This window comes from Hemicordylus capensis, chromosome 2 (genome assembly GCF_027244095.1).
Source record: "Hemicordylus capensis ecotype Gifberg chromosome 2, rHemCap1.1.pri, whole genome shotgun sequence".
NCBI classification, from domain to species: domain Eukaryota; kingdom Metazoa; phylum Chordata; class Lepidosauria; order Squamata; family Cordylidae; genus Hemicordylus; species Hemicordylus capensis.
Genome location: NC_069658.1, coordinates 395,500,259 through 395,524,855, shown reverse-complemented (window position 1 = coordinate 395,524,855; position 24,597 = coordinate 395,500,259). Strand labels below are relative to the sequence as shown.

The 24,597-nt window shown below is 44.0% G+C and overlaps 1 protein-coding gene across 4 annotated transcripts in view; it reads left to right on the top strand.

Moving 5' to 3' along the window:
- Nucleotides 1-24,597, top strand: part of TMEM104 (transmembrane protein 104) — a 109,183-nt gene that overhangs the window by 41,780 nt on the left and 42,806 nt on the right. For all 4 annotated transcript variants that reach the window (XR_008315244.1, XM_053291088.1, XM_053291085.1 and 1 more), the window contains exons 7-8: nucleotides 12,406-12,505; nucleotides 13,470-13,578. Coding sequence is in view for 3 of the 4 variants with exons in the window: in XM_053291088.1 (XP_053147063.1) it covers nucleotides 12,406-12,505; nucleotides 13,470-13,578 (209 nt within the window). In the remaining variant the exon portion in view is untranslated. The remainder of the gene's footprint in view (nucleotides 1-12,405; nucleotides 12,506-13,469; nucleotides 13,579-24,597) is intronic.

Here is a 24,597-nt window from a genome sequence, read left to right as displayed (position 1 = left end):
TTGGCATCAACACTAGGGATGTGCACAAATCGATTTTTTGGGTTTGATTTCTGCCCCAAACAAATCACCTCTATTTGTTTTGTATCCAAATCTACTCCCTCCAAATCACCCCAAATTTGATTTGTTTTTGCTTTGCTTTGATTTGGATTCAGACTGATTCGGACCAGTTAACAAGGTCCTGGGGCACCAAATTTGGGTGGTGTCTAGGTCCCCATGGGTGTTACCTACCACCCAAAGTTCAAGGCAGTGGGACACCTGGTTGATTTTTAATGATTTTTAAAATGTTTTTACTGATTTTGAACATTTCTGCCATTGGAAAGAATGGGGATTCGAAGTTGCCATATCCTAACACTAACTCAGATCCCCAGCTTTCTTTTCTTTTTATTTTATTTTCTTTTTGTAAAAGCTAAGCTCTAGCCTTTGTAGAAGTGGAGTTAAGTAGCAAAATGTGCAGTCATTATTTTTCAAGTGTTTGGATTCTTTGGTGTCTAATATTCTTATGTATGTATGTATGTATTTATTTATTTATTTAATGGATTTTTATACCACCCCAAACCAAAATCTCGGGGCAGTTCACAATAATAAAACAATATAAATAAATAAAACATTAAAATCAATTAAAACTTTAAAGCTTTAAAACTTTAAAGCTGCCTAAAATCAGAACAATTTACAATATTTAAAATTACAAAAGCTAAAAGGCCTGGTTAAAAGAATGAGTCTTCAAGGATATTTTAAAAACCACTAGAGATGGGGAGAGTCTTATATCAGCGGGAAGCGCATTCCAAAGTCTCGGAGCGACAACTGAGAAGGCCCGTCCCTGAGTGGCCACCAAACGACTTGAAGACAGCCACAGACAGGCCTCCACTGACGAACGCAGTGGACGATGGGGATCACGCAGAAGAAGATGCTCTCTTAAATACCGTGGGCCTAAGCTGTTTAGAGCTTTATAGGTTATAACCAGCGCTTTGTATTTTGCCCAGAAACCTATTGGCAGCCAGTGTATCTCCTGTAATATAGGAGTAATATGGTCTCTTCGAGATGACCCAGAGACCAACCTGGCTGCCGCATTCTATACTAATTGTAGTTTCCGGACTACGTACAAAGGCAGCCCCACATAGAGCGCACTGCAGTCATCCAGTCTGGAGGTTACCAGCAAATGTACTACTGTTCTGAGGTCATGAATCTCAAGAAACGGACGCAGCTGGTGTATCAACTGAAGCTGATAAAAAGCACTTCTGGCCACTGCCTCAACCTGAGAAACCAGGGAGAGGCGTGAATCCAGAAGCAGTCCCAAACTCCGTACCTGTTTCTTCTGAGAAAGTGTGACCCCATCTAGAACAGGCAGGTCAATATTGTTTCCCAAGTAACGACCCCGCACAACAAGTACTTCTGTCTTGTCTGGATTCAGTCTCAGTTTGTTATCCCATCCAGCCCATTACCGCCTCCAGGCAGGCATTCAGGGAGGATATGCCTTCTCCTGATGAAGTTGACATGGAGAAATAGATTTGGGTGTCATCAGCATACTGATAGCACCCATCTCCAGATCCCCAGATGATCTCTCCCAGCGGCTTCATGTAGATGTTAAAAAGCATTGGAGACAATATGGAGACAATATTGGAGACAAACTTTTCCTCATAAAGAATCCCTATGAGGATTCATTGCACACCTTCATTTCTTCTGTTCATTTTGACTGTCAATGGGCAGTGCCAACTGTCAACTGCCATGTGCCAACTATACCCCCCCCACAAAGCAGTGGGGTACTCATTTTAATTTTTATGAATATTGAAATTTTTAGATTCTTTGGTGTCTAATAACTTTTCCTCATAATGAATCCCTATGAGGATTCATTATACGCCTATGTTTCTTTTGTTCATTTTGACTGTCATTGGACAGTGCCCACTGCCTTTCGGGTGGGAGTGGGGTGTAGTTGACACCCGGCAGTTGACAGCTGGCACTATCGAAAAGACAGTCAAAATGAATAGAAGAAATGAAAGTGTGTAATGAATCCTCATAGGGATTCATTGAGGAAAAATTATTACACACCAAAGAATCCAAACACTTGAAAAATAGTGACTACACATTTTGCTCCATAACTCAACTTCTACAAGGGCAAGAGCTTAGCTTTAAAAAAAGAAAAGAAAGAAAGCTGGGGAAAATAATAGGAGGGATCTAAATCTTGAATCCATTTGAATTGAATCAGGTGTGATTCGATTTGTACGCAAATCTAGCCAATGGACCACAGAGGACACAGTTGTAAGTAATATTCTAAAATTCCTGATCATTCTGGATTGAGCTTTGGCTGCCATCTGAAAAAATTGGCGCCAAAAATAAATTTCCACGTATATCTCTCAAACCGTTACTCCGACAGGAAAATGTTAAATATGAAAATTGTAGAGCATCAAATTCTCTATAAAAATGTGGTATTCAATGTAGATTTCAACCAACAATTTTGCCATAAAATGATGGTTTCCATGGAACGCTACTTCATAGGAACTGCACCATTCCTATCTTTTGACTGTAGCTCACTCGTATAAACTGCAAAATCAAACTTAAATATAATTAAAGTAAAGTGTACTTTGAGTCGACTCCTGGCAACCACAGAGCCCTGTGGTTGTCTTTGGTGGAATACAGGAGGGGTTCACCATTGCCATCTCCCGCTCAGTATGAGATTATGCCTTTCAGCTTCTTCCTATATAACTACTGCCCAATATACCCTGTTTCCCCAAAAGTAAGACCTACCCCGAAAGTAAGACCTAGCAGTAATTTCTGATGTACCGCTAATTGCCCTAGTGCATTTGGGGGGGCTAAAATTAATATAAGACACTGTCTTATTTTCGGGGAAACACGGTAGGTGTTCCCCATAGTCTGGGAAACATACCAGCGGGGATTTGAACCAGCAACCTCTGGCTTGGTAGTCAAGTCAGTTCCCCACTGCACTATTAGGTGGCTGCTTAAATATAATTAGGGATCATGAAATGTACTGTTGGTCAAAAGGGCCATCCCCCCGCCCTTTTTTTAATTCAAGGAATGAATGATTCAAGGAAAACTATTCAAGGAACGTATGGAAGACAGAGTGCATGCAGTTTGTGAAACATGCCTCCTACATACACATTTCCACACCACCTAAGAGGCAGAGTATCTGTGTGTGTGTGTTTGTGTGTTTTAATGTGGGATCCCCGTTAGGCCTAATCCACAAGCTGCAGTTTAGAAAAATCTTCTTTTCTTCACAGCTTGATTTCTACTGAGACTATCCAACTCATAACTTTGCTCCATGATAACATCTTCATCTAAATCAGAATGTTGAAGGTCAATGGCAATGTTGTACTTGTTTGTTTTTAGTTTCAAGTGACTAAAAATGTATGGTAGTGTCATTCTGGTTAACATCACCTTCACCTGCTTCAGACAAATCTGGTAGGTTTGTGTTAAGGCATGACTGTCCATATCATTGGTCACAAATTGTGGAACATCTCAATCCAGTTTTTCTACAGTTGCATCTCAGCCACATCCTTTCAAGCAATTACATATAATAAATTGAAGAGAGTGTCTGGAGCAAGTTGCTTTTATTTTTTATTTTTTTATTTATTTTTGCATTTATATACCGCCTTTTGTTAAAAAGATAACCCCAAGGCGGTTTACAAAAGTTAAAAACATACAATAAAAAGACAATAAAAACATCATGTTAAAAGTATAAAAACATAAAAACAGGCATAAAAACAATACAACAAATACAACAAATAAAAACACAGAGAAGCCGTAGTAGAAAACGATCATGTAAAAGCCTGGGTAAAAAGCCAAGTCTTTAAAAGCTTTCTAAAAGCCATGATGAAGTCAGAGGAACGAATGGCCACTGGGAGAGCATTCCAGAGTCTGGGGGCAGCAACAGAGAAGGCCCTGTCCTGAGTGCACGACAGCCGGGCCTCCCTCATTGTCGGCACCCGGAGCAGGGCCCCCTCAGATGTCCTTGTCAAGCGGGCAGCAACCCTTGGGAGCAGGCGGTCCCTCAAATACCCCAGGCCCAAACCGTTTAGGGCTTTAAAGGTCAAAACCAGCACCTTGAATTGGACCCGGAAACGAACCGGCAGCCAGTGCAGCTCTTTCAAAATGGGGGTGATATGTTCCCAACGGGCAGCTCCGGATAAAACCCTCGCTGCCACGTTTTGCACTAGCTGCAGTTTCCGGATATTCTTCAAGGGCAGCCCCACGTAGAGCGTGTTACAGTAATCCAGCCGCGACGTGACTAAGGCGTGGGTAACCGTGGCGAGATCTGCCTTCTCGAGAAAGGGACGCAGCTGGCGCACCAGCCGAAGCCTTGCAAAGGCACCCCTGGCCACCGCCTCCACCTGAGCTTCCAAAAGCAGAGCCGGGTCCAGTAGTACCCCCAAGCTGCGTACTTGCTCCTTCAAGGGGAGTGCAACCCCATCCAGAACCGGTAGAATCTCCTCATCCCGATTGGCTCTCCTACTGACCAACAGTACCTCCGTCTTATCCAGATTCAATTTCAGTTTGTTAGCCCACATCCAACCCATCACGGCCTCCAGCCCCCGATTAAGGACATCCACCGCCTCCCTAGGATCAGATGACAAGGAGAGATAGAGCTGAGTGTCGTCCGCATATTGCTGACAACTCAGTCCAAATCTCCGGATGACCTCTCCCAGCGGCTTCATGTAGATGTTAAACAGCATGGGGGACAAGACTGATCCCTGCGGGACCCCACAGGCCAACGGCCACGGGGCCGAGCAGTAGTCCCCCAGCACCACCTTCTGAACCCTCCCCTCAAGAAAGGACCGAAACCACTGCAACGCAGTGCCTCCGATTCCCATACTCGAGAGGCGGCCCAGAAGGATACCATGGTCGATGGTACTGAACGCCGCCGAGAGGTCCAGCAGAACCAACAGGGATGCACTCCCCCTGTCTAGTTCCCGGCGTAGGTCATCCACTAGAGCGACCAAGGCAGTCTCAGTCCCATACCCGGGGTGGAAGCCAGATTGAAAAGGGTCCAGATAATCCGTATCATCCAAGACCCTCTGCAGCTGGGACGCCACCACACGTTCCATCACCTTGCCCAAAAAGGGGAGGTTAGACACAGGTCTATAGTTGTCCAGGTTGGAGGGATCAAGGGAGGGCTTTTTTAATAGAGGTCTTACCACCGCCTCCTTAAGGCACGATGGCATCCTGCCCTCCCTTAATGAAGCATTAACGATCACCTCCAACCATCTACCTGTCCCCTCCCTGGCAGCTTTTATTAGCCATGAAGGGCAAGGGTCAAGAGCGCACGAAGTCGCCCGCACACTGCCCAGGATCTTGTCCACATCCTCAGGCCGCACCAACCAAAAAGAATCCAACACAACGGGACCAGATGGTACCAAAGGCACGTCTGCCGGAACTGCCAAAACTCTGGAGTCCAGGTCAGCACGGATGCAAGCGACCTTATCTGCAAAGCGACAGGCAAACCGATCACAAAGAGCTGTAGATGGCTCCTCCCCCATTGTCTGGGGCGGGGGTGGAGCAAGGTTTTCACCACACAAAACAGCTCTGTTTGTCTGCACTGAGCAGACGCAATGGAGGCGGAGAAAAAGCATTTCTTCGCCGTCCCCACCGCCACGGAGTAGTCCCTAAAATGGGCTCTAGCCCGTGTTCGGTCGGATTCGTGACGACTCTTCCTCCAGCGTCGTTCTAGCCATCGTCCGAGTTGCTTCATCGCCCTAAGCTCCGAGGAAAACCAAGGAGCAGAACGGGCTCCACCAAGCCGGAGAGGGCGCTTGGGGGCAACCATGTCAACAGCCCGGGCCATCTCTCCATTCCAGAGATCAACCAAGGCCTCGACAGGGTCACCAGCTCTGGACACTGGAAACTCCCCGAGGGCCGTCTGAAATCCAAGCAGATCCATAAGCCTCCGGGGGCGGACCATCTTAATCGGCCCACCACCCCTGCAGAGGGTAGACGGAGCAGTCAAACTAAACCCCACCAGGTGATGATCTGTCCATGACAAGGGAGTGGTCTCAAATTCCCCCACCTCCAGATCATTTATTTCCCGGTCGGCAAAAACCAGATCCAGAGTGTGTCCCGCCATGTGGGTAGGGCCCGATACCAATTGAGACAGGCCCATGGTTGCCATGGAGGCCATGAAATCCTGAGCCGCACCCACTAGGGGGGCCTCAGCGTGGACATTGAAATCCCCCAAGACAATAAGCCTGGGGGAACCCAAGGCCACCTCTGAGACCACCCCCGCCAGCTCAGGTAGGGAGACTGAAGTGCAGCGGGGTGGTCGGTACACCAGCAGAATCCCCAGCCTATCTCGGAGGCCCACCCTCAAGGACAAACACTCAAAATTCTGAGATTGCCTGACCGGGCACCTGGAAATGGGGAGGGTCTCTCGAAAGATGACTGCAACGCCTCCTCCCCGACCCTCGAGGCGGGGCTGCTGCACGATCTGGAAACCTGGAGGACAAAGCTGAGAGAGACCAACCCCGCCCAGCACATCCAACCAGGTCTCCGTCACGCATACCAGGTCAGCACGCTCATCCACAATCAAATCGTGGATGAGAGATGTTTTTGCATTAACTGACCTGGCATTCAGCAGCAGCACCCTAATCCTCGAAGGAGTGTTCACAGAGCTCCCTAGGGTCAGAGGGTTGGGAGAAGGGCTGGAAAAAGGAACAGGCCTCAATTGCCTGGACCGTTTTCCCCTGTAACGGCCTGCCCAACTCCCACCGCCATATCTCCCTCTGCCCGCTACCCATGATATTGCTGCCCCCACTCCAGATCCACTTTTTCGCTCTCCCAGACACATCCCCCCAGACTAACCCACCACAGCTTCTTGGCTTAATTTAAAACCAAGACCAGACTTATACAGTCTCTGCTGACTTCTTGCTTGGAGGAAGACGGATCTTCAAGGCAGGAGGAAAAGGTCTTCAGGGCCCCAGGCAGCTCGCCCCACAGCTGAGAGCCACAAAGACGAGAGCCCTTCGGCTCACGCCAAGAGGCTCACGCCCCTGGCCCTGCCCCAGCTTTAAAGCAGCAGAGGCTGAGGGTAGATGGCACACACCTGGAGAAAAGGTGGGGCAGAAGCCCAAACACAGTCACTGCCTTGCCCAAGATGTTCCCTCTTCCCTCTTTAGCATTGGAATGGGCGTAAGGCTGGTGGCTGATAGTTTCCAGCACTTAAGTCAGGGTGACTTCATTTCTGAGATATATATTCTTTGAAGATCCAAACCATTAGTAGATGGAGGAAGATTTTTAAATATAGTGGAGAATGAGAAATTTGGTATATGCATGAACTCTTTGCTTTTCAGACTTTTGCTCATTGAAGGTATCCAGTGTCTAACTTAACATGGAATTTGCCTTCCTGGGTGCTTTCCAGATCAACCCCTACAACAGTGTCACAAAGAATCTAATTGTGTTTCGGTACTTCCTGTGTTGTGACACCACAGTCCATTGTTCCCTCTAAGGTGTGTGCACCAAATGGCAGGCCCCTGCGCAGCTGTTTCTTGCAAGCATGCAGTCTTGCCGTGCTGCTGCTCCTGCCACCACCACTCAACTCCCTGCCAAGGTCCTGGTTTCTCTCTCGCCCAGCTGGGCTGCTGTTGCCTGCTCCTGCCTCCCCCCTCCCCCGGCCTGATCTCCCTCCTCCTCCACCTGCAGAATACAGATCCCTTCCGAAGTCTCATTGGGAGAGTCCAAAGTCTCATGAGACTTCCGGTGAGATCTGCAGATGGAGGACGGAGATGGAAGTGGATGGTGGCGGTGGCTCCCGGCAGCCCAGAGCGCCTCAGTGCCATGGTGTGGCCGCCATGAGGAAGGCAGGAACAGGCAAGTTGTGGGGGGGGAGAGGTTAGGGGTGACTACTACCCATAATAAACTTCTATTGGATGAGAGGATTTCACTGTGAAGGAGACTTTTTTGTGCCAGTGCTTTGTTGGCCGTCAACAAGAAGAAATACTTTTCCTGTCTAATGCCCAAACTGGAAGAATGGGTGAAGTTCAATGAACGTACCATATGAGACACTTTCACAAACAGAAGAATTAACTGAAGCTATTAGGATGGGGCTTTATTAGTTACAGAGTTAAACGGAATGTTGGAAGCTTATTGCTGAAATTAAGTTTGTATATTGATGATTTAAAAGGAGCTGGATTATATATAGTAGTGATGTGAATGGGGCTCGTTCCTGGGTCCGCTTAGCCAATCAGTCAGACACAAGGATTGGGAATTATTAATTGAGGTTTATTGCTACTGCAGTCAGCAATAGGTAATCAATAGGCTAAGGCTCTCAAACCGATTACAGTTTGGTTACAGGTGCATCTTACATTTATACAGACAATCTAATGATGCTCACACCCTAGACACAGTATACGTGGCAATAAAATTGTGGTCTAAGTATCTAGTACGCATGCGAATGATTCATTGTTCATCGGGTGATTACTCCTTATTTGGTTATTTCCTGTTTTTTGGCCTGGGAAGCTTAGCTGTCTTAGCAAATTTCATAGATACATTTTAGCTGAAGAGAGATAATGACGCCAATCATGACAGGCAGTGATGTCCCTGAGCTAGGCCAGGTTACTTTAAGTTAGAATGAGGTATTCTGGACAGACATGGAGTTTCTTTGGTTTTCTAAACACATCAGTAGGATAAAAGAAGTTGATGCTAGAAAATAACAGAGCACATCTGCTTTCTTTTGGAAGTTTGCCTTGGTAGAATATATGATCTCTTATCAAGTTAATACACTTTTTGTAAACAGAATATATATGCAAAGGGAACAAGCTCTAAGCAAGGTCATATATTATTTTTAGGTGCAGGGCATAACATAGTTATTTAGATCTTTCAAAAAAAGATAATCTCTTTATTTGTGCTTTGCTTTTTTTTTTTAATACTCATTTGCTGTTTTAAATGTGGCTATGATGTTGAGACACTTCAGAAGTGATGTAGTTAAATACAGGCAGCTTTGTTAATGTTAGCTTCTCTGTGGAATTAAATTACTCTAAAGTGGTAAAGCATGAACATGATTGCAATTTAGTTTGCCAGGTTCTTTCAGCTTTCCTGCTTCTGTTTGTCTTTTTATGGTGGGTTTTTTGGTGTTTCATGGTTTTTACTGATTAACTTACTTTAAGGTTTTGAATGTGATTTTTATGGCGTTTTATTGTATTTTAACTTTTGTAAACCGCCTTGAGATGTTTTATGAAAGATGGTATAAAAATTGAACAATACATTGTTTGTCCTGGCATAAAAAAAAAAAGTAGTTGCAGGGAAGGGGTGGTCTTTGGCAACATGGGAAGTTTCTTTAACCTTTTCCCCTCATGACATCATCCTGACAAAAACCCGAAACTGTGGTTTGCCCTTGGAAGGGAAGGTGCCATTGATGCCAATGGCAGCTTCCCTCTCAGGGCAGATACCAACGGGCAGCAGTTCTTATCAGGAACACAGTTGGGGCAGAAGGAGTTAACAACAACAACAAATCCCCCCCCCCCGGCTTGCAATGGTCCCAATTCTGGCTGTTCTTTAAGGAAAAAAATCAAAAAGACAAGAGGAAACATTTTGACTAATGCTAGTTTGACCCTTAGTTAAGATCTAACATGAGTTTGACACATTTCTCACAGAGGCTTCAACTTTGTCACTTGCAGAGAGAGTGGGAATACATGTTCTCTATGCTATCCTAACGTTGGGAACATAGGAAGCTGCCATATACTGAGTCAGACCATAGGTCCATCCAGCTCAGTATTGTCTGCACAGACTAGCAGCGGCTTCTCCAAGTTTGCAGGCAGGAATCTCTCTCAGCCCTATCTTGGAGATGTTGCCAGGGCTGTGTTGGCAATTTATGCTTAAATGAACAGTTCATTTCTGCTTGCCAAGCTTTGAATACTATATTAGAGAGTGCCATAAAACATCACACCATAACTAAACTATGTTGCTATGTGGCTAGAATCTGAGCACCAAAATTCCAGACTTCTTATAAGATTAGTCTTCTCATTGAGCTCCTATTGGGTTTTTTTAAATTTTGCTTTCATACGATGTTCCTGTCTTCTTTATGTGAAGTTTTGCAAGTTTTTTTCCCCTTGTCTCACTTGCCTTCTGAGAAAAAATCTGTTTAGATTCATTCTGCATTGTTTAAACTGAAGTATTCAGTTTCATTTCTTTAAAGTCAAGCTTGGTGCATTTTTTTAAAAATCTTTATTGATTTCTGCTCATCAGAACACAGTTTGTTTGCTTCCTGGTAAATCTTTTTGTCTGTAAAATTCTAGGATTTTTTTCACCTTCTTTAGGGCAAAGGTGTGATGGCAGGGAATGAACCTTTGTGTTCCAATTCGTGCTGAAGGACAGACCTAAATAACTGCTAGATCTTGTATATTGGGTGGGATGAGGGGGTGGTACAACCATTTTTGTTTTTCCTGGAAGCCTTCAGTTCAAACTGAAGGCTACCAGGAAAACTATCTCACACCTAGCAGAGGCTAATCAGATCAAATTTGCCTAAAACTTTCTGCATAGCATCTCAAGATAGTCACAATACTGTCGAATTTGAGGCTTTTCTGTCATGCCCAAATCTCTCCCCTTCTTTTATTATGCTTAATTTTTAGCCTGAAGGAAGTGTTCTGGAGAACACAAAAGCTTGCTTGCTATTTTATGGTGATTTAGTTGGTCCTGATAAAGGTGATAATACTACAGGTGAAACTTGGAAAATTAGAATATCGTGCAAAAGTCCATTAATTTCAGTAATGCAAATTAAAAGGTGAAACTGATATATGAGAGAGACGCATTACATGCAAAGCGAGATAAGTCAAGCCTTAATTTGTTATAATTGTGATGATCATGGCGTACAGCTCATGAAAACCCCAAATCCACAATCTCAGAAAATTAGAATATTACATGGAACCAATAAGACAAGGATTGAAGAATAGAACAATATTGGACCTCTGAAAAGTATACAGTGTACTGTGCTTGATTGGCCAGCAAACTCGCCTGACCTGACCCCATAGAGAATCTATGGGGCATTGCCAAGAGAAGGATGAGAGACATGAGACCAAACAATGCAGAATTGCTGAAGGCCGCTAATGAAGCATCCTTGTCTTCCATAATACTTCATCAGTGCCACAGGCTGATAACATCCATGCCACGCCGCATTGAGGCAGTAATTGCTGCAAAAGGGGCCCAAACCAAGTACTGAATACATATGCATGCTTATACTTTTTCAGAGGTCCGATATTGTTCTGTTCTTCAATCCTTGTCTTCTTGGTTCCATGTAATATTCTAATTTTCTGAGATTGTGGATTTGGGGTTCTCATGAGCTGTACGCCATGATCATCACAATTATAACAAATTAAGGCTTGACTTATCTCGCTTTGCATGTAATGCGTCTCTCTCATATATCAGTTTCACCTTTTAATTTGCATTACTGAAATTAATGGACTTTTGCACGATATTCTAATTTTCCGAGTTTCACCTGTAGTTTGGCTTCTAGTTTTTAATAAGGCATCTTTTTGCCAGTGCAAAACCTAGTACTTGAACATCTTAGACAGTTTTCAAAAAATATTATAAACTGTGACAGGCAGAGATAGAATGAACAGGTTCAGATGTCATGTGGAACCTCAGTTAAATGTTGGTTCTGTACAATATCTCCTAGCTTTGGGAGCACATATGTCTGCATGCAAGTCAGAAGAACTCTACTTCCAAATGAGGTTAGAAACTAATTGGGGTTGGTCACGACAACCAAACAGAAATAAACACAGTTGTGAAACCTACTTCAAACCTTGGGTTCACAACTCTGGAATCTCTCAAATGAGTAACTTAAAATAAGCCAAAACTGGTTGGTTTGGATGCCATGACTAATGTTGGCTTGTTCCTAACCCTCAGTCAGAAGTAGGGATGTGCATGAACCTTGTTTTGTGCGGGGGTTCAAGTTCAAACTGGTTTGTTCCAGTTTGTGCCCAATCACAAACCTGTTCAGTAGTCCGAGGGCAGTGCTGGGGGGAAAGTGAGTACACCAGGCACTTACCTGTGTGACTGCCACTCCAAGCAGCTTCCAGCCATGGCGGCGCTCCCCTCAGCAGCTTGTGCGTGGTGGCATCTTGTCAGGGGGAGCACGGCTACAACTGGAAGCTGCATGGAGTGGCAGTCACACAGGTAAGTACCTGCTGTACTCACTTTTAAAGGTACTGCTCACCATGCCACCCTCAGTCTGCTGAACCGGTTCGTAGTCAGGCCAACCTGGAACAAACTGGTTTGAATTCTAATCCCTGCACAATCCAAGGTTCATGGAAATTGCTAGTCAGTAGAATTCTTTGAACTCAGTATGAGGAAGGAGCACATGTGTCTGAGGCTAGGAGACGTTGCATAGAGCTGACGCTTAACCATGGTGACATCTGAATTCACCCATTGGTTTAACCCAAGTCAACTTTTTAATATTCCCTTTCTTTACAGTGGGAGTCAATTTGTTTTATTTCTGTTTAATCATCTACCTCTATGGGGATCTGGCAATCTATGCAGCTGCTGTCCCAGTTTCTCTCATGCAGGTGACCTGGTGAGTATGCTTTTGGTGATAATATTGTAAAGCAGTGGCTTCTTTCTAAAATGTTGGAGAATGGCCTAGCTGCTTAGCAATAAGATGGCTCTGATAACTGACTTTTGGACTGCATTTTAAAGGGTATGTTATGCTGATGCACGTAGACTCAAAAAGCTAGGTCTATCCTTGATTGATTAAAAGGTCCCCTTGACTAATTCGGCAGGAGATTTTTTTTAAACAAGGTAAATTAATGTTGATACAAGTACTTACAAAAGCAATGTGTGGCAGGCATCAACTTAGAACAGGTGTTGCTCCTTTTCCTGCACAGGAGAAAGTTCCTTTCCTAAAATGGGGCTGGATGTGACAAATGGACATCATCTAAAAACATAAGAGGCTCTTGTCTTCAGTACAATTGTTTAATCATATGCAGATTAATGCCATTTTAATCAATTAGCTGAAAGGCAAACAGTTAACAGATTTCTTTAATTGGGTGACACCCCTTCTTTTAAAATGCATATCTGCAACAGTACATGCTAAATCTGTCAAGTGCTGTGTTTAAAAGCATGGAACTCTTGATTCGTCAAGGTTCCATGTAAAGTGGAGTTTCCTTTGTAAAGGGAAGTAAGTGTGTGTGTGTGTGTGTCCCCAGTAAAGTAAAACAGCCCTACACTAATATTAGATGAGTGATATGTTTTGTCTTGAATGTGCATTCTGATGTGAGTGTCAGGGAGGCACACATTTTTACTGTCATCCCCGTTCTCTCATCTGCAGCTGTTTAAACACTTTAGAGCCCTAGAAACTCTTGTTTCATAAATCTCAAAACTATTTCTTGGCAGCCTCTAGAAAGATGTGCTTTGCACACTTGCCTTCTCGTTTACCTTTTTTGTGTGTGAGGGGGAGGGGTAGGTGGAAATGAATGAAGGGTTTGTTAGTTTGCAGAGGTGGATTAATTTATGGTTTTCTTTTTCTTCCCTCTTGTTAGTAGCGTGACTGGCAATCATTCCTGCAGTGTTGAAGATGGTATAAAGCATAATGACACAGATAAATGTTGGGGACCAATCAGACGGATTGATGCTTACAGAATTTATCTGGTAAGTATCCATAACTAAGACTACAAGGTGAATTTTACATCTTCTTTCAAATAGTTATTTGAAGTGATTTTTACAGATCTAAAGTCTAAGTCAGTCTACCTCCACTGCCCACCTCATCTCCATTCTGCTATGTTTTTGTTCTCCATGCAGGAAGTTTTGTTAAGCTAGTGTTTAGGACACTTTGTCTCAGTAGCTGTTGGTTGGTTAGCCACCTATAGTCCACCCAGCTATAAATGAGTGTTGCTCCACAATGTTGGGAAGTCAATGGTAATTTGACATAGTTTAGGTCACCTTGCTGCCACATTAAGACTCAAGGTGTGGATTGTGTAGGGTGGATTCAAATTGCACTTGCAAGTATAATGTCCTGACTGCTTTTCCATCCATTTCAGTTTTAATTATTCTCTGATAGATTTTTCATAGGAGGAAAACAGAAAGAAACCTCCCTTGATTATCTTAATAGACTGCGGAGTTCGTTAAGAAGAAGGCACTCTCTTAAATAGATGTAGACTTGATGATTTGTTTCAGAATGCACCTTGAGGAAGAACTTTCTAAATACCTGCTCTGTTTTTGCAACAAGTTGTATATGTACTTAGATGACTGCTCCTTATGTTTGGCAGTTTCCCAGCAATTCTCTCCACCCCACCCAATCAAGAAAGATTTGTCTTTCTTTGTCCTATTTCATTAGCATTCTAGTGTGTAGTCAGATTTTTTTCTGCCCTGTATCTTTACAACATAATAGGCGCTGGGTGCTCTGAAGCATCTTCTGTCACCAACGTGCTTTGACATCAGCATCAGTTATTTGATAGCATCCAAACACAATAAATAATCATTTGGGGGAAGAAATATGGGCAAAAGCACACAATTGTTCTGTTTCTGAAAGTAAAACCAACCTGAGAGCTCTAGAACTGGCATCAAATATGATAATAAATATTGCAGATGAAGGTAAACAAAAATGGGTTGTGGGGAAGAAGTGACCTGAAGCAATGTATCCAGCTTTCATTTGATTGTGCATTTGGGTATTGGGCTTTTGTATGCCGGTTGGTTAATTTCCTCCTCCTCCTCTTTTTTTTTTGCAATAATAGTGCTGAAGTAGGAGCTAGGCCTCGGGAATATTAGCAAATGCCATAGCCTGGTTAATTATTTAAAAGAAATATTATTGCTTTATTAAATTGTGTCTAGGACTATTTCTTCAAAATTTCTACATGATTGAAGATTTCCTCACTGAATTTCAATAACTCTTTGACCCACCAGAAGGAACTCATCAGCAAAGGCAGACATGCATTAATTACTGCCTGCACCTCCCAGATATTGCACCTATAACTCATAAAGATAATTATTAGGCAAAAATTGGAGAGGGGGAAAGGTATCTTCCTGGAAGCAATAGGCTTACTTTTACATGTGGGCAAGTTTTTATGGTACTAATTGTCATTTTTGCTTGCCTTTATTTTGAATTTGAAGGAAATTTTATTATCCGATCTCTGGCAATGTTTACATTTTCTGTGACGTAATCAGAGGTTCAGTTCTTTCTCCTCCCACTCAGCTTTGATTTTGCCACAAAGTGATAAGATGGTATTTTATATATTCGATATAGCACTTAGCATGTTGCTAAATATGTGTGGACCAGTAATCAGAAGAACTGGTGAAAACCGTGAATTGGCAATACGTGCCTACTCTTAATGGACAGGCAAGAAGCTTCATCCAGTAGTATGAATAGACAGGAAGGATGCATTCTTTATAACAGGCCTGCTCATCTTAGGGCCCCCAGCTGTTTTTGGACAACAGCTCCCATAATCCCCAGCCACAGTGGCCAATTGCCAGGGATTATGGGAGTTGTAGGCCAACATCTGCAGGAGGGCCGAAGTTGAGCAGCCCGGCTTTATAAGGTTGGGAAAGTGACTGACTAGGAAACTAAAGGGGAGAGGCCAAGGAGGCAGCAAAAGAGGTGGAAATGGGAGGTGCTCTGAGCAGGAAAGGAATGTGTAGAAGGGCACATATTGATTAAAGGTACTGCTTTTGAAGTTTATCATAAGTTTGTAGAGAAAGAGTAAGGTGGCATAGAGGGGTGTTTCTAAAAGGAGGGAACTCTGAGGGAACATTGCAACCACTGAGCTCAGAATTGGAGCGTGTGGAACCATTTTATGCAGGGGCGGGGAGATCAGAACCATTTTGTTTCCTGGGGCACTTGCCCCAAATCAAGTAGTTTGTTTCCTGAAGCTTACATGTTCTTGCTTTTTTCTGAAGAAATTGATGCACTCTACATCAGTGGAAGTGAGCTTCTACAAGCGGTTGTCCCAGTGTGGGAAGGAAGGAAGACTTACAGCCCAGTGCTAAAGATCTTTACTTGAATGTCTCGTTAAGTGCAGTGGATTTCCTTTCTTCCTTATCAACAGTGTTCCCTGTAAGATGGTTTCCCAGATGTTGTTGACTACAACTCCCATATTCTCCAGCCAAAGGCTATTGCAGCTGGGGATTGTGGGAGTTGTAGTCAACAGCTTCTAGTAATCCCTCTTACAGGGAACACTGCAAGTTTTCAAGTGCTGTTGGGTCTATAGCCTAAGAGAAAGTTGACTATATCTCTAAAATTGTGTGAGCTTTTTCAGGGGCAATGAGGCTTGCATTTCTTCCTGTTATGTTTAGTAGCCTGATGTGCAAGCAAATTCCCTCTTAAGAATGCCAAACCCTATAACTGTTGTCCACTGTGTTAAATTTATTTGCATTGGCAAGGACATTTTCCACCTCAAGATTAGAGTTAAACATCCAGCATTTTTTTAAATCTGTAAGATTTTTAAAAAATCTTTAAGAATATTTGCAGTTCTTTTGAAATCTGTGACAACCACAAGGACTGGATTAATTGAGCATTTTTCATCTTAAATATAACCTCCTCTTAGAAGGGCCTTCTTGTCTTCCTCCCAAGGTCCCTGTTTTTCTTTACTTGCTTCCCCTCCTCCTTCATTGCAGTAATAACTTTCAAACATTGCATCTTGAAGCTGGGAAGGGGAGGAGATCGTGGCTGACATAAGACCCTATTTCATGGTTTAATGTCCCAAAAGTCCTCTGGAAATGGCTTCTGTTCCTGTGCTTTAAGAGAGGAAGTTGAATGCCATGTACGTAATGAGAATATTTAGACAGATTAAGTTGCTCTCTGATGAGTTGCCTGCCTGTGCAGCATTTTTAATATTGCTCTGCAGACTCCAGCACACCTAAGTGTGGCTGCACTGTCTGCACATAGTCTGCTGGGCCTACATTAACCTTCGTCCTGCACAGATTCCAGTGTTCTCTCATCTCTCTTGTAAATTACCTCTGAAAGTACAGCCTTGCAAAATAAACAGGTACTGGGAAATATTGTTGCTCAAATCAATCCCCCCCCCCGCCCCCAATTCCTGTTATGTCATTCTGAGCACAGTTCTGCTTTCATTTTTTGGAGACACAGATGGGTTCTGAAGCAGAACCATTCATTGATAGTGCATTATCATTGTAACTCTACAGGGTGGTGGGTTGGCAGATATTGGTGGCAATTTTACTTGGCTCATTTCTGGCTATACTAAATATTTATGGTTAAATTCTATAGTAATGTAGAATTTTGATCACTAAAAGTCTCATCTTCAAAGATCAAAGTGATCTTACACTTAACTGTCTTGTATCTGTTGTTCATGTTACCTGCTCCTTGTTGCATCGTGTGTGTGTGTGTGTATGTGTGTGTGAACGAACAATGGAGATAATGGCCCAGTTCGTAATGTCAAACCATAGTTTGATGCTATGTGAGTCTTAGGCTTGTCTACTCTACTGTCCCACTCTCTCCTTTCTTGTGCACCCCAATTCAATTAGTTATTTCCTCTTTAAGTGCAAACCATAATTTATCATTCAACCAGCAAACTATAGTTTGGGCTAAAGAGGAAGTAGCTAAATGCTGGAGTGTGTGAGCCTGAGGCTTCCTTGTGCAACACCGCTTGGTGTTGTGTGTTAATCAGTGCTATATTACTTACTGATAATTGTAAATCAAAGTGGTGAGGCAGTTTTTTGGGTCAACTGTGAAGCGAAACAATGCAAAGATCTTTATTCTGCAATCCTGTTAGAAACATTTCTTAAAGATAACTAGATGTAGATTGCGTTGGGTGTGGACTATAACTTTAAGAATTACTATTCTGTGTACCAAATCTAGCTTGTTTAATAATTTTTTAGTATTGCCATTGTTGAAAGTTTTTATAACTCTTGAGGGTTTTGTGTTTTTTTTAGTGTGGAGCAATAAATAGCCATTTGATCCTGGATCCAACCCTATAATTGCAAAACTCACCTCTGCTCTCCACCAAAGCAGTTTTTGCTTCCACTGGTCAACGTTTTCAGGGCACAGATGGTTTCAGTGGCTGAAACTCCCAAGGAAGGAGAACATAATATTGGTTTGGAAGAAAGCATTGCAGAAGGAATTGGCTTTATATGATTTGAGCCATTCTAGTGCATCTGTTCTATTAGGTTTTGGGCTGGGACTTTGAAGCTAATCAGGACAGGGACCTGGTATCCATGCTTGCTTACAGGTTCACAGATGCTGCAGGTTTGCAGGGAGCCCAGCGGGTGCAGGCTGAGCGAAGATGGGAGCACAGATGGTTTAATGGAGATTATCCCAGTTGGATGCTAGTGCAGTGAATAAAATGAGGGCTCACAAGCACATACCAATTCTCTTTAGGAAGGGACAATGTCACCCCAGCCTGACACCAATAAGAATACTGAGTAAGTAGAACCCTTCGTATCTGATGAGGAGAGAATCCGAGGCCCATAATAACTCTCTCTTTAGATTCAGAATGAAACCAGAAAGCATCAAAGCTGAAATGCATCACTCACTAGATGTGCATTTTTCTTCATTTTCTTCCCTTCAGTCTGGTGCTGTCTACCTGGGATGCTCGCACAAGAGAGATGCACCTGTAGATTGCAATCAACATCTTTACTGTGTTTTTTCTTTCATTCCCCAGAGATGCCTACTCTTCTCTCCCTACCACCATTGCAACACTGACTGATATTTGATGCATGCCATCAAGTAGGCTGGCCGCAGGAATAGATTCTGGTGCTTTGTGAGGTAAAGCTCACATAGCGTCTACAAAATGCTTGCTCCACAGTGTGTTATGAAACAATTCTCAGATTAATGGCCCCAGCTTCATTGCTCATTAAAAGGGTTATTTTAATTCTGGAAATGTTTGTTCCCTCTCCCCACAAGCCTCTGCTTTGGAAATACCTATGCACTGTATGAACTGCCAGTGGTGGCTGGTGTGGGTGCTACCGGGGCAGGGTGCGTTCGGAGGCACCTTTAACTGTAAATTTGTAGATGCTTACCTCTCCTCCCGCCGCACCTGAAAGCTGTTCAGAGCAGTGGCACACTGCCCAGCACCTGCTGCGGCAGAGAATCAGCTCTGCCACTCAGCTGGTCTCTGCACATGCGTGGAGGCCATTTGCTGGCCACACAAATGGCTTCTGACAGCTAAGTGGTGCAGCCAATCCTCTGCTACAGTGGGAGCTGGGCGCCGCACTGGTGCTCTGAACAGCTTTCAGGTGCGGCAGGAGAAGAGGGTGAGCACCTACAAATTTACAGTTAAAGGTGCCTCCTGTGTGCCACCCCACCCCCCGCCACTGGTGGCACCTCCTCTGGCTGCTGCTTTTTATCTCAAGAGCCCTAAAATTATTTGAATCAATGGTTTGAGTGTAAGACTTCTATGCTAATGTTTGAATGTTGCCTTTGACCATCGGGCATGGCTTGTCATGAGCTCTCGTGGCTTGTCAGAGCTTTTCTTATGATTACATGGCCTTTGTAATCAAGAAAATTGGCATTCTTTTCTTTCTGTACTGGAAAACTCTCTAAATTCTGAAGTTAGACTAAATGGGAAAATGCCTTTGAGAAGATGCCTTTTTCTTTGCTTTATGCAACTGTAAGTTCTGAAGGCATTCTCCCTTCCTTATATGTTAATACTAATTACCATGGCTATTGTTACTATTTAACCCAATGGCCTTTGTGTGGAGGGCAAGGCAGGCTGAATGAAGGTTTTCCAGAGAGACACTTTTTATAGCAGATTTTCCATCTGTCTCTGAGTAATGCATATTTAAGAAAAGTACTTTGGTATGATGGGAGCAAAGAAAAGGCAGGCTTGGTATAGCAAATAGCGAATTTAAGCACAGCCTTTGTCTCAAAGCAAACCCACATGGGGGAAAGAAAAATGCTGATTCATTTCCTCTATGTTTGCTCAACAAAGGCTGTTCCTTTAAAACTTAATCCTTTCTTGGTAGCTTTGCTGCCACTATGCCCACTTTTTAACAGAGTTTAATCCCTCCTTGGTGTGAGCAGAATTCCAGGGAAACTCTCCTTCTTTTACCAATGGAAAAATAAATACAAAAACCTCTCCACGTGCAGCTTCTGCGTGATGGGAGAACTTGGTAGGTTGCTGAACAATTAACATTGAGGCATGTTTGCACCAGAGTAAAATCTCTTTCCCCTGAGTTAAAAATCCACTCAGAAGCAGGTGAAATCCAAAGAACAAGAAGAGAAAAAAACTTTATTCAAATTACTACAGAATACTTCAGTCTGAGGCTTTCTCAGCTTTTAGCTACAGGTAACAGAAACACTCAGTACTTGGAAGAATACTTTCAAAGAGCACTCCAGCTGGTATATGGAGTGGCACACTTTAAAAATCGTGGTTACCCAGTTGCAAAGATAATTAAGAAAGTGCCCCCAGTTGCAAGGAACCTTTAAAAGCACCTTTTCAGGATACAGAGAGTTCTACAGATCCCTGGTTTGATAAAAAGGGCTCATGCTCAGTTCCTTTTTGTTATGTTACAGATGAAGTGCAATAAACCAGTTGTATGGATTTGCAAAAGCACAAAATTAAAAGATATCTAACACAGGCTACCTAACACACAGTTCCCTGGCTAAACCTTGTCCCCAAGCCAAAGCCCTTGGCTTCCTTTTCCATTGAATTCACCCCAAACTCCAGGAGATAATTCAGGTTTCTTGCAATCCTGTGTCTCAAGGATCTGCAGATGCCCTTCTGTGAGAGAAGTCTCCAGGGTGGCTGTTGGCCATGAAGCAGCAAGACTTCATGGCTGGTACTCACGAAGCCTGCTCCTCATTTTCTCTCATCCTCCTCCTGGCTCCTTCTGAGAACAAAGACCCCCTTCAATTCCTGCTGCCAAACCCTCTAGGTCCTGGTCACCGTGTGCTGAGTGACTGATCCCCAGAGGTCGCTGCCTGTCAGTCAGGACAGGGTTCCCTTCCCTTCACTCTTTAGGGTAAGGGAGGGCCGATTGCAGCACTTGGAAATTAAAATTAGTCTTCTCCCTCAGTATACCAGAGCTGAAAGGTCTTTTTTGATATGCCAGTTGCTTAATGCTTTATGTCAGTGGTGGGGAACCTTGGCCCTCCAGCTGTTTTTGAACTACAACTCCCACCATCCCCAGCCACAATTATTGTGACTGGGGATGATGGGAGTTGTAGTTCAAAAACAGCTGGAGGGCCAAGGTTCCCCACCCTTGCTATATGTAACCCTACAGTTAGTAAAAGAAAGCTCTGTGGACACTGTTGGGGTCCAGCCAGCTTTAGGCCATGGCTGTGAGTGAGGGCACAAGCCAGGTCCTCACATTTTGCAATGTTGGTCACATTTGGAGTACTATGTGCAGTTCTGGTCACCATATCATAAGATGGACATTGTAGAACTGGAAAAGGTGCAGAAGAGGGCAACCAAGATGATCAGGTTCCTGGAGCACCTTCCTTATGAGGCAAGGCTACAGCATCTGGAGTTCTTTAGTTTGGAAAAGAGGCAACTAAGGGGAGATATGATTGAGGTGTGTAAAATTATGCATGGAGTAGAGAGAGTAGACAGAGAAATGTTTCTCTCTCTGTTACAACACTAGAATCAGGGGTCACCCCATGAAACTGAAGGCTGGAAAATTTAGGACTGACAAAAGGAAGTACTTTTGCACACAGCACATAATTAATCTATGGAATTCTCTGGCCTGTGATGTGGCTTTAAAAGGGGCTTAGACAAATTCATAGAGGACTAGTCTGTCAATGGCTACTAGTCTGGTGGCTATAGGCCACTTCCAGCCGTATAGGTAAGATGCCTCTGAATATCAGTTGCAGGGGAGCAACAGCAGGAGAGAGGGCATGCTCTCAGCTCTTGCATGTGGGTTCCCCAGAGGTAACTGGTAGGGATGTGCACAAAACCAGTTTGCCTGATTCAGTTCAAGTGCGAACCAGACTCAAACTGAACCAGGCATGTTTGGTTTTGCCACCCTAAACAAATATCCCCTGGCACAACTTGAATTCAAGCCGGTTCGGAGGTTCTAAAGTTACATTTAAAAATAAAAATTAACACCAGCAGTTTCGAGGGCGCTGCTGTGGTCTCGTGGGGGGGGGGGATCTCTGCCATTTCCCTCCCCCTGCATTCATTTCTCTGGTAGAGGCTGCCATTTTGGAGGCTGCCGTGCGTACGCCGTGGCCATTTGCGTTGCCTGGGTCATGACCTGGCCATGTAAATGGCCAGAGTGCATGTGCAGTGGCCTCCAAAATGGGGGAGAACTGCCACTGGAGAAAGGATAAAAATGGCCCTGATAAGACTGTGAGGGGGAGGGAAATGGCAGACACCCCCCCGTGAGGCTACCGTGGTGGGGGAGGGGGAGAGAGAGAATATTAATATATTAATCCACACAGAGCATCTGCGTGCTAGTACTTGATTGCTCCCCTCACCCACACCACAGCCCCCCTCACCTCAGAGATCTCTCCTCCATCCCCCTCACCCCTCTTGGTCACGGATGCAGCGTTGCTGGCACCTAGTGGCCAAGCTGCAGCCTCCTATACCCCGAGATCTCCCCATCCTCACCCAAGCCCCGCTGCTGCTCCTCCCCACAGGAGCAGCAGCAGTTGACCAAGCCCTTCCTTGCTGCTGCCACCACCATGGTGGCTCGTTCCCCTCAAGCTGTGGACAGGCCCTGCCTGCCTGCCTCCTTCTGCCAATGACCTCGGTAGCTCAGTTGACTGGGCCCTTCCTTGCTGCCTATAGGTGCCGCCATGGCTGCTTGGTCCCCTCAGGCTGCTGACAGGCTTGGGGCTGTCCCTCACCCTTCCTTTTTTTCTTCTTCTCCCTTCTTTTTTTCTCTTTCTCCTTCACTCACTCTTCCCCTCTGTCTGTCTTTTCCTCCTTTCTCTCTCTCCCTCCCTCCCTCCCTCCCTAAGTTAACAGATCTTGTTTCCTCATCTTATTCACACAAGCTCAGCCTCCTTCTCCTGAAGGGGCTCTTTCCTCCCTCATGACCCCTTTCTTTGCAGACCCCTGCCCACTATCCTATATACATACATACATACATACATACATACATACATTCCTCTCCTCTTCAATCAAGAACATCTTCCAACCAGTAACTGTTGCATTCCAACTGCCCTTAACCATTACAGGCTCCTCCACTCTATCTACATATGGAATCCCCACTGCCCAATCACCATGGTGCTTCTGCTCTCACATGATCGCCTTCCCTATCACCACAGTGCTTCTGCTCTCAAACTCTTGCAAGAGCTGCCACGCACAGGATTAGCCATGGGTACGCCTTAGAGAATTATATAAACTGGCCCTAAGCCAGCCTGGGGGGTTCGGCTTGACCTCGAGTCAAACTGGGTCTGTTCTGGCTCGAGGGTGAGCCCTCAAGCCTGACTGGTTCGATGGTGAATTGGTTCAACCTCAAGCCGGTTCGCACATCTCTAGCATCTGGTGGGCCACTGTGTGTAACAGGATGCTGGACTGATCCAGCAGGACTGTTATATTCTTAGCTAACAGATGAAGTGGCCCTGAGGCTTGAGTAATTGGTATCTTTGCTGCCCTTGTGATAACAACAAAATGTCACCATTTGCTTGGCTGTAGTGTGTGTGTGTGTGTGTGTGTGTGTGTATGATTTAAGAGGTAATCCTAAAGTGAATGTGTCTTCTGTAGATAGTGAGCATGCTGTTTGCTCACCCTTCTTATACTTAGAGAGCTAGTGAAGTGGGGCTACATCAACTGCCGGAAGAAGGAATGAATTATAGGTCTTGTTTTGTGCCCAGTTAAAAGCACAGAGTGCATGCAGCAAGTGAAAGAAACATATGTTTAAACCCAAATCCATCACAGACACATTTAAGCCAATTGAAATAAATCGTCTCCATTTTGTATTTTGTCCTTAATGACTGAAATTTTCCAAAACTATTGGAAATAATAGCATCATTGATCATTTCTGTAGATTTGAGAACAATATAGAGCAACATATGGAACAGACTGACTAAATCAGTGCAAGCACATAACTTGATCCAATCTTTAACTGAAGAGCAAACATGGGAGATTTGTTCAATGTCATGAGTCACCTTGGGAATACATAATGAGTTAAAGGACCACAGCTAACATCAGTATTCTTTGCCCAAACTAAAAAATTGAGACCGATTTCTTGCATTATCATTTAGTTCAGTGATGTCAGTTTTGAGAAATCTGTTTGATAGCACTTTGCAATCTGGGATTGCTACAAGTGCTGGGATCTCCATCCATTTAATTGTATAATAAATTGTGTCTGGTTATAGCAGAGTAATGCAATTCTCTGCTTTCTGGTGTGAAGCTTAGCACGCATACCTCATTAATGTAACATAGACCCCATCTCCTTCCTCTCAAGACTATTATTCTTCCCTTACTTTGGTAAATACATTCTGTCTGTTGCCTGCTCATCAGACACATCTGACAATTCTACTCTTCTATAGCCTTTTTTAGCCTAATATCTCCCAGCTGAAATCAAAGTTGTAGACAAATTACCTGTTTTCAGGTTTCACTCAATTTGACATGGCCAAACTAGTGGTGGTGGATTTCTCCAGTGCTTTGTAGACCTAGTGTAAATGTCAGGGTCCTTTATAGTTAGCTTTTGAGGCTGCCTTAGTGTCCTCCTCCTTGATGACTGTGTTGAGTTGGGACAATAGAAGATCAGATGGGAGTTAGCATACCTTGGTGCTGTGGCTCCAGGATGGAGACTGGGTATATAGTG